The following is a 10,018-nucleotide window of genomic DNA, read 5'->3' as shown; positions in this document are numbered from 1 at the left end:
GGCCCTGGAATGGTACTGATCAAATAGGGGCATGAACCTCTTGACTCTTCACCTGATTCTCATCTCTGGATGTACCGGGCGGCTATAGTAATAATCTTGTTTCCAGTTTCAGGTGTCCCCAGGAAATGGACGTCTTGCCTTTGCCAAAGAGACCTACCAGGGACTGGTCGGAGCTGCCTTTTGACACCCTCTATTCAATTTTTGCCAATCTAGGGGTCGTTGATCTTCTTATGGGTGCGGGCCTTGTTTGCCACTCATGGCTGAAGGTGGCCAAGGAGCCTGATCTATGGCGAATCGTGCACATGCAGCACCACGAGATCGTCGGCATGGACACAAATGATTTGCGGGCAATGTTGAACGTGGATATTGACCGTTCTGATGGGCGGATGGAGGTGTTTGTGGGAGAGTATTTTCTTACTGATAAGCTCCTCAAGTACACAGCGGACAGGTAATCTTATCTCAGTACTAGATTGTGTTCTAGATTTTTAATTATATTTCGGGCTCGAATTTTATGTTTTAACACTTGATGCAAATGCCCTTAATTTTGCCATCCTATGCAGTGATAGATATCTGTTTTAGAACGTTTTAAGTCATAGATTTCATACCATCGTTATATGAGGTCAAATCAACTGTAGAGTGAGGAATTTAGATGCAAAAAAAGGATAATTCTTCTTGTGTTGGATAAATGTCCCGATTATTATTATCAATGTCAGCTTCATACAGATTTAAGTATATTTCAGCATTAGGTATCTTTGCTTGTTTCTAAAGCCAAATAAAAGGCTTCTTGATGCTACCTTTACATTGCTATTGTGTTTTAAACCAAAGGCAGCCACATATTTTCTTTTACAAAACTGAAGTTTCATGACTGGGTTCAGATCAAATGTTGGGGTGTGCATACTCGTACCACGCTTCACGTCACAACTCAGTTGATTGAGTCTTTCATCATCAAACCTTTGAGATGATATTGTTCACTCAGTGACTTTATTGCTTTACTATATTGAAATGCACCACTAATGTTTCTTTTCACGGAAACAGTGAAATAAAGCATTCTACTGCATCTCTTTTTATTAATTACAAGAAAAAACAAAGATATGTATAAAGAGAGAGAAAAGAGTTACCGATAATGCACCAGCAAGTTTGTTATTTGAAATATGAGCTCTGTAATTGTAACCATGTTCATTAGGAGGTGCTAAGAGGCAGGTGCTGCTTTTGCAGGTCGCCCAATCTGAGGCACCTTGACCTTGTGAAGTGCTATAGGATCACGAAAGAAGGATTGGCTGAGGTGATACCAAGGTTTCCCCTGCTGGAGAAGATCGTGCTTTGGGGTTACCGAAGAAGTGTCACAGGGGATTTGTATCAAGTCATTGGTAGAACATGCAATCAACTCGAGTGCCTCGAGCTATGCCATGGGAGCAGGGAACAGACGCTTGGGATTGCGGCATTGCAAGGGCTGCGAGACATCGCCCTCATACGCTGCAATGTGAACGACGAAGAGCTGGCATTTATCATTGATAGTTGCCCTCTCCTGGAGCGTCTTCACGTGAGGGGTTGCTTCGAGATCGCCGGCGAGCCAATCCTGATGGCCAAGCGTGCCAGGATCAAGGCAATGTCGGTTCAAATCTATGCCCGCTATAACTGGGACTGAGTGGTTGGTATTTCTCCATTTAAGATGTACTCTACACGAGAGGGGCAACCAAATTTTTATCAAATTGTCGTTGTTAATCAGTTTGGTGACGAATCAGATAATCGGATTCTGAGGGCAGCTTTGTACATATTTCAGAAGCTGCCATTTTCTTTTCCAGGCGGTCAGATATCAAATCAAAATGACAAATTTGATGTTTATAATTATTATTCATCTGCCGACCTTTCCTTTCTTTTTTTAGAAGAAAAGGACCTTTCCTTTCTACAGCAGAATCATTCGATTTTTAAATGTTTAGAGATTGTGCTCTGAGGATTCTTACCTGAGCATGCAGCCCCCGTATTCTCTCCGGCTCCGGTCAAGCCCCGGACCTTTTTTTTTTAGAATCATCGGTGAAGCTGAGTTTGCTCCTCAATAACAGTAGAAGCACGGGTTTGGTTGGGCCTGGGCCCTGGGCCCTGGGCCCTGGTGGAGAGAGGACGAAGGGAACTTGAAAGGAAATGTTTGCAACTGTTGGCGCCAAAAACTCAATTCGTTTGGAGGGCGCGCTAAAAGGATTCGCGGTTCCCTCCACCAAAACAGAACCGCGGGGAAACAGAGGGAGGTAGCCGCCGTGGTCGTGGGAGGAAGAGGGGCGCCATGCCGATCGAGCTGCCGAGGGGGCTGCCCTTCGCGGTGGACACTTGGACCCCCGCCTCCGCCCTCAAGCGCCACCGCTTCCTCACCCATGCCCACCGCGACCACCTCGCCGGCATCACCACCACCAGCGCCGCCGGCGCCGTCTACGCCTCGCGCCTCACCGTCCTCATCTCCCGCCACATCTTTCCTCAGGTAAGCAGCAACCTACATCTCATCTCTCCCCGCCTGTACCTTGTTCGTTTCTTTTCACCTCATCTCCATTCCCGTGTTTCGGAAAATTTCCCCTCTCCAAAGCTTGGGGCGGACGCGTTCGTGGAGATCGAGCTCGGCGCGCCGGTGCTCGTCCCAGATCCCGACGGCGACTTCACCGTCACTGCCTTCGACGCCAACCACTGCCCTGGTCCGTGCGCCACTCCGTCCTCTTCCCATTCTCGCTAATTCCATCATTAGTACGCCACCGCGGCCGATTCTAAATCCTTCTGCTGCTCGCAGGCGCGGTGATGTTCCTGTTCGAGGGCGCCTTCGGCAACGTCCTGCACACTGGCGACTGCCGCCTCACCCCCGACTGCATTCAGGGCCTGCCGTTCAGGTACATCACCGCTGAGGCACCAGGAGCGAACCAGGCGCCACCGTCGTGCCGCATCGACTACCTCTTCCTGGACTGCACGTTTGCCAAGTGCCCGCTGCAATTCCCGGCCAAGGAAGCCTCCATACGTCAGGTCTGTGTGCTGCTTCATCAGTAAACCAGACCAGCAATTGACGCCGTGTGTCTCATCATCACATTGTATTTTTCAGGTGATCAACTGCATCTGGGAGCACCCTAATGCGCCGACAGTGTATCTCGTGTCCGACATGCTGGGACAGGAGGACATACTGATCGAGGTGTCCAGGGCGTTCGGGTCGAAGATATACGTCAACAGGGACAAGAATTCAGAGTGCTACCACACCCTGTCACTCGTCGCACCGGAAATCCTCACCGAGGACACGTCCTCTCGCTTTCAGGTGATCGAATTCCCCCGGTTGTCGGAGCGGGCAACGGAGATGCTTGCATTAGCACGGGCGCAGCAGCAGCCTGAGCCCCTCATCATCAGGCCTTCTACCCAGTGGTATGCGCACTATGCGGCACCAGATGCGTCGCTGAAGCAGAAGCCTGCGCTGACGGAGCCTATGCGGGATGAGTTCGGGGTGTGGCATGTGTGCTTGACGATGCATTCGTCTCGCGAGGAGCTGGAGCAGGCCCTGCGATTCCTCCAGCCTAAGTGGGTCATCTCGACAACACCTCCTTGCCTTGCCATGGATCTGGCCTATGTCAAGAAACACTGCTTCCTGTCCCGGCTAGGCCCCGATGATCCCATCTGGAAGTTGCTCAGAATACATCATGGAAATGCTACTGTCACAGGCTCACCGCAGGCGGCGATAACCACAGTAGAAGCCATTAAGCAGAGCGAGGAACAAGAGTCGGAAGACACTTGTTCTGCTGTTTGCAGCCAGGTATTACAAGATTTTGCAATTGAGGTGGTGCAGCCGGTGACATTGTTTGGGAGAGCAAGGTTTGGATTACCTCAGGACTTTGAACTGTGGAAAGACAAGTATGAGAGTGTTCAAGTGGCCGAGGAGGTCAAATTTGAGGAGGAATTGCAGAATTCAAATGTAAAATCCTTCGAGCTATGGAAGGACTTCAAATCTGACAAGGGCACTGCCCACATGATTGATTTAACTCAAGCTGTAACAAACGAGCTCCATGGTTCAGCAATAGAACCTGAGTTGCAGAAGGACTGTGAATCCATCGACGGCATTCAAGTAATCGACATTACTCATGGTGAAGTGCGTGAGCACAGCTCGAGTAGGGACGGCTGTGCTGAACTTGCCAAGGATGTGAAATGCAATCAGGGTGCAGAACAAATCAGGTTATCTAGATTCGAGGTGAAAGAAGAGAGTTCAACTGCAAGAGCCAAGTTCTTGGAAATTTGCAAGCCCAGGGAGAGTGTCAAATTCATCGCTGAGACAGTACAAGCTAAAGTAGAAGCAACAGAAGAACTGCTTTCTGAGGATCGCATTGTTCTATCCGACATTAGCAACAGACCTGAAGGCCCTGACACTGACAGAGCAGATACTGCTGGAGTCGGGTCATCAAAGGTTTTGAATGCGAAGCTGAGGAGGCTGTACAGGTCGATGAACGTGGCAGTTCCTCGGCCATTGCCGTCATTGGTGGAGCTCATGGGAGCCTCCAAACGACCAAGGGTTTCCTCCCAGTTTCGTCATCTATGAAGGGCCTTTTGTTATCATAGCACAAGATCATTGCTAGAGCTCTAGATTTGTCTCAAATCCCTGTGCAGCTACAAATTTGTTGCAAATTTGTATTGAAGTGATTCCTTTGCTACAGAAATCAAAGTGATTTAGTGGTTGTGAATACGTCAGTTCTTGATATGGTCTTGGCATTTTGTGGTGATGTAGCTGATCCAAGTCCATGTTTACTTTTGTAACAAGTTCATGTCTACTTTTTTTGGAAACATAAGTCCAAGTTTACTTGATGTTTTTATCAGTTTGGGCTCACAAGTTGTGCCAAGTTCAGATAGGTGGACTGGGCTGTGTCTGGTATCTAGATTTCAGTCCAGATTGTTACATTACATGCCATGCTGTGCAAGGCCGCACGCCGCGCCTTGCTGGTGGATTTTGGTGATTTTTTTGTGTAGTTTATAATTTTCTATCTACTGATGATTTCTCTGTTTGATTAATAGTTATTCTAGTTGTAGAAGGTGGTCTTGAAAGATAGTAGTCTTTTGGCTTATCTGTTTATTTGAATGTTCGAGAAGATGTGACATAGGTGTATGACGGTTGTATGTTTCAAATCTGTTTGCAGATGCCGCTGTGTTCTCGTGTATATATACTACAGGCAGGCTGAGCCACAGGCAGGCCGGAATCTCCAGCCATTCCATCACCACGGGGATCCGCGTGGCCAGTGTATAAGTAGTGTATTTGATTTGTTTTTGCCCCGTATTGAACCCGGCTGGTCCCATTCACATGCAAAAGGCAGCTAGGCTGCTGATCCGCGTCTGACATGTATGCGCACAGGGTCACGGGCTGAAGACCCGTACGGGTCCTTGTGCATGCATGCCGTGGACGATTCTCGGCCAACTGAGGCCACCGTTTGGTCAAAGTGTGGACGTGGAGCATTTTGGCCCACGGAAGACGCAAGTTTGTTCACCATTAGCTCACCTCCCACTAATCAAGTTTAGTTAGTTCATGCTAATACGAGTATCTGTGGGTATTGGCAAATGAAGCACTGCCACAATTTTGTTGTCTCTAAAAGTCAATAGGACTAACTTGGCACTTGAATTCTATCTGCTCTACACGAAACAGCTTAGCGACATGTTTAGTGCGAATCGTTTATGTGATAGAATAAACAGTTTAGTCCTGGTTAATCACGCCGGAGCGGCACGTTCATGCCTAAATAGTCGCTTTGTGTTAGCGAATGCAGTTTTACGCGAGACGTCCGCTCTGGTGCAACAGCTTTTCACCGCGCATCGTGGTTCACTTTCCCCCGTCCTGTCAGGCTGTCACCTCTGAGAATTTACTATGCTCTCACATCACCCCTCCCCTGTTATCATCTCCCTCCACCCACCACACTGAGCCTGGAGAAGGAACACCGAGCAAGGCCACCATCTCCCTCGTCGCCAAGTTGCCAGAAGACGTCGAGGTTTTTTTTTAACCGGTCGGCGAGGTGTTCTATGAGGAAGACTGCCAGAACGGCAAGGCCAGCTACAAGCTCCACCTGTTCCAGCACCTCATCTCCCCGACAACCAAAGATGGTGCTATCTGAAGAACATTTTAGTGGTAGTGTTCATTGCAGCATTAGTGTACAAGTGTTTGTGCATGTAGACTGAAATTTCCTCGGTGAATTTCCATTAGCATTGTGTTGCATTATCCTAGTGATTGCACTAGTCAAGATAAAAAGGTATTGGTGGGAGCTGCATGAATTAAAGTGCATTGAATTAACCCTGCACACGGTCCAAACTGAATATCTTGTGGAGGTTCTTAAAACTGAATGAAAAAGAGTTACATGGCATTTCCAATTGCCTATACCTATTCCCTCAAAACATTGCCTATACCACACAGGGCAAACTGTTTTACAGAACAACAAATGACCCTTTGATTGCCTCAAGCAAGTCACTTGCCGCCGCTGAATGGTTCCCTTGCATCCGCATTAGCTCATAGAACATCAGGTTACTATGTGATAACAGAGTTTCCTGCAAGATAGAGTAGCTACATTGGTGAATTTGCATAGACAGTGGGCATGCTTTCAAGCTGCTTGACTGACAACCTAAGCACAACCAGCTTGCCTCTAGAAAATACTCAAACCGAACCTCCTGTGTGAAATCACCCCAAGTACATTGATGAACATTTTTGTCCCAAACAACCATCATCAAGGTTTTACTCCAAACCAATCATCTCCCAATCAAAACAATCATTTGACTTGCACTGGATCAAAACTCATAAAACAAATATGGTTATACTGGATCCAACATCACTAACACCCAAAACTGCAAACTGCATTGTTCCATTGCCTCTAAAAAGTAACCAACAACCTAAACACGACCAGCTTGCCTCTAAACAATCCACAAAAGTTTTACTCCAAATTTATCACGTACCAATAAAAAAAAATCCTGTGGCTTCCACTGTAGCGAAACTCATCAAATAAATACGGCAATTCTGAACTCAACATCACTAACCCCCAAAGTCCAAGCGACAAATGTTCCATTGGCCCAAGTAAAAAAAGTTATCTACTCCGACTACCCAATTTACACCATAAAGCTGCCTGTGGCACGGGGGGAAAATCCAACAAACATACTACCCATCCAAACAAATTTGTCCCAAATTGCACTCAAACTAAAATTGCAGTGAAATATGTGCCAAACAACCAGCTTCAGATCAACTTCTACGGTAATTAGACAAAGCTCAACCTTTCTAAATATGCAAACTTGCTAAAAGAGCTGCAAAATCAGAAGGAGAGAAGGATGTTCAGCACAGTTTCTTATGGCTGTGCTTTGCCGACCGCGTCCACCTTGACAATGGGGGCACTCATCGAATCCTGGGAGTCCACTGGTAGAACGGAACCAATACACCCCGCCAGCCCGGCAACACTCCTGTGCGAATCAGATCTATCCTGTAAGTACAAAATTTCCAAAACAACGACGCTGATTCGACACCCATGCAATCTACATACATCTCTGTAAATTTCAAACCTCCAGTAATGCAAAAATCCAATTACCACACTATGAATCCAAGAGCTACTAGATTAGTGCTAACATCACTGTCGCCACACTTCCAACAATCTCCAAAACAGCTCTATATTTTCCTACACAGAAGCATATTTTTCGAAAAAAATGATCCACAACATGTACAACTAGCACAGCACCGAAAATAGAACAAATATGTGCATAACATTACTATGAATCGCTGCAGAAATCCGAATCAACTCTTCTGTCCCCTAGCAACCTAAACATGATTCAGATCTAACTTCGCACGACACTCCAAAGAAGAATTGTGGCAGAGCATCAGCACACTGACCTGCGTGTCCAGCCACTGGTGGCTTCAGAGCACACCTCGCCCGCCGCCGGCGCCAAACACGACGCTGGGGACGCTCATCGAATCCTGTGACTCGACTGGGAAGACGGAACTGCTCCACGGCCCGGGCGCAACACACATCCTGCATGAATCGAAGCCGAGCCAACTCGGTAAGAAATCCCTAAAATCCGCAGCGGTGAACAGACAGCTAGTTCAAGTGAGGGTTGGTCGGAGGGGGAGCAAACATACCCGTTGAGCTCGAGGCCATTGTTGGGCACCTCGCCGGAGCAGCACAGGCGCCGCCGTTCGCCAGATGGGGATGGGGTGGAGGAGCCGACCCGCTGCGTGGCTCTGGTTTGTTCCACGCAGGCCGCGGTATCGTCGTGGGGATGGGGGTGACCAGTGCAAGATTCTGTCGCCTGTGCTGTTTCGAACGATAAGTCATGGGCCGCACACAATACGCCTACACACTCCCTAGCCGTATCGTGGGCTGTATTTCACTGGATAGGCCTGCCACCCACTGACGGGATGCAGATCCCAAGGCCCAAACGGACGCCCACGATATCGGCCTACCCGTGGCTCGGCCTATGAAAATCCGCACCCTTGGTTGGGTGCTTTTGTTCAGATGTGGGGAACTCTTATTTTTGTTGAAAATATGGATGGACAACAACATTTGGCGTTGGACATGATAGGAGATGAAGAAGATGAAGGTTACATAATCTTACCTATGGGTTTTGTAAGTTCTTGTTTTTTGTTATGCTTTGAAAGAGATGCTAACCGGTGTGTTTTAGTAATTGTAGATGTATGTGGAGCATAGAGGCTTTCTTGTACCAAGGAAGATAGGAGGAAAATGACCTATTTATGAAAGCAGTCCTTTGGTAAAGGAAAGTGTAACAATAGATGACATATTTGTAGCGTGTAAGTACTGGTGCCGAATCGTAGTATGCCTGGTCTAATGGAAGAAATATTATTGGCGGGGTGTCTGCGTGAAAGCATGCTAGATTTGGCAGCATGTCAACTATGTTGCCATTAGAAGCTAAATTTCAACAATCTGAATCAAAGCACTGATTGAGGGAGTCCTGGATTAAGGGGTCCTCGGATGGCCGGGCTATGTGACATGGGCCGGGCTGATGGGCCGTAAAGATACAAGATAGAAGGCCTTCCCCCGTGTTCGGGCGGGACTCTCCTTTGCGTGGATAGCAAGCTTGGCGGCCAGATGTGTAGTTTCATTTCTCTGTAAACCGACTTTGTACAACCCTAGCCTCCTCCGGTGTCTATATAAACCGGAGGGTTTAGTCCGTAAAGGCAATCACAAATCATACAGGCTAGACATCTAGGATTTAGCCATTACGATCTCGCGGTAGATCAACTCTTGTAACCCCTATACTCTTCAAAGTCAATCAAGCAGGAAGTAGGGTATTACCTCCATCAAGAGGGCCCGAACCTGGGTAAACATCGTGTCCCCCGTCTCCTGTTACCTTCGATCCTCAGACGCATAGTTCGGGACCCCCTACCCGAGATCAGCCGATTTTGACACCGACATTGGTGCTTTCATTGAGAGTTCCTCTGTGTCGTCAATAGAAGGATCGATGGCTCACCTCGTCGTCAACGACAAAGTCACCTCTGGAAGGGCCCTAGCTCCTGGGCAGATCCTCCAGGTCAGCAGTTTTACCATGGGCGCCCGCTCGGCCGTTAAGCCGAAAGCGGTCCCCCAAATTGCCGAAAATTGTCTCTGCATCGGCCTCGAACACTCCGATAAGATGGATTCGGCAGACGTCTCGTCTTTAAACGAACTACTAGATCGCATCGCCGCCCTGGGGGTCGCAACAGACTATAATCGGATCGGGCTTAAACCCGATCAGAGGGAAATTAGGTCCCCACCGATCACCCATCTGGTATCGGTTGTGGAGGAACAAGCCAAAGATACTTCTCCCCCTATGTTGAGAACAAGCTATGTTTGGATCTTCGAGCCCTGCGAGCCGGATACCCATCCTCGGGAAGAGACCCTCTGTCCTCCGAACAAAGAACCAGGCGTTGAGCCTGAAAACTCCTAGGACACTCCGGATCCTGGGCCAGTGACCTCAGAAATTCTTCAAACTCCGGATCCCACAGTGGGTCAGGGTTCGAATTTAAGCCCACCCACCCACCACAAGCAATACTCCCCAAGCAATTCCG

At 48.1% G+C, this 10,018-nt stretch overlaps 1 protein-coding gene and 1 long non-coding RNA gene across 4 annotated transcripts; one reads left to right on the top strand and one right to left on the bottom strand.

Annotated features, from left to right (window-relative positions):
* Positions 1-2,111: 2,111 nt before the first annotated feature.
* LOC109761796 (uncharacterized) lies at positions 2,112-4,815 on the top strand. The gene is made up of 4 exons (XM_020320628.4): positions 2,112-2,470; positions 2,573-2,678; positions 2,771-2,997; positions 3,074-4,815. Exons 1-4 carry the CDS (start codon positions 2,279-2,281, stop codon positions 4,544-4,546), a joined length of 1,998 nt encoding a protein of 665 aa, XP_020176217.1. The 5' UTR covers positions 2,112-2,278; the 3' UTR covers positions 4,547-4,815.
* A 1,432-nt stretch (positions 4,816-6,247) lies between these two features.
* LOC109761700 (uncharacterized) lies at positions 6,248-8,289 on the bottom strand. 3 transcript variants are annotated; one of them, XR_012189074.1, is made up of 4 exons: positions 8,093-8,289; positions 7,847-7,985; positions 6,643-7,422; positions 6,248-6,525 (listed from the first exon to the last, which is right to left on the bottom strand). It is a non-coding gene; the product is annotated as an uncharacterized lncRNA (long non-coding RNA). The 3 variants fall into 3 exon arrangements; XR_012189073.1 differs by lacking the exon at positions 6,643-7,422; XR_002232569.4 differs by lacking the exon at positions 6,248-6,525 and having other exon boundaries at positions 6,958-7,442.
* Positions 8,290-10,018: the final 1,729 nt, after the last annotated feature.

This window comes from Aegilops tauschii, chromosome 7 (assembly GCF_002575655.3).
Source record: "Aegilops tauschii subsp. strangulata cultivar AL8/78 chromosome 7, Aet v6.0, whole genome shotgun sequence".
Lineage (NCBI taxonomy): Eukaryota > Viridiplantae > Streptophyta > Magnoliopsida > Poales > Poaceae > Aegilops > Aegilops tauschii.
The sequence above is the reverse complement of the archived record's forward strand: the minus strand, read 5'-3'. Positions and strand labels throughout refer to the sequence as shown.

Excerpts from the sequence above, each read along its gene's own strand:
- LOC109761796 (XM_020320628.4), top strand. The coding sequence starts at position 2,279 with ATGCCGATCGAGCTGCCGAGGGGGCTGCCCTTCGCGGTGGACACTTGG. Across the intron at positions 2,679-2,770 it reads CGACGCCAACCACTGCCCTG|GCGCGGTGATGTTCCTGTTC; the intron begins GTCCGTGCGCCA and ends TGCTGCTCGCAG. Across the intron at positions 2,998-3,073 it reads AGGAAGCCTCCATACGTCAG|GTGATCAACTGCATCTGGGA; the intron begins GTCTGTGTGCTG and ends TGTATTTTTCAG.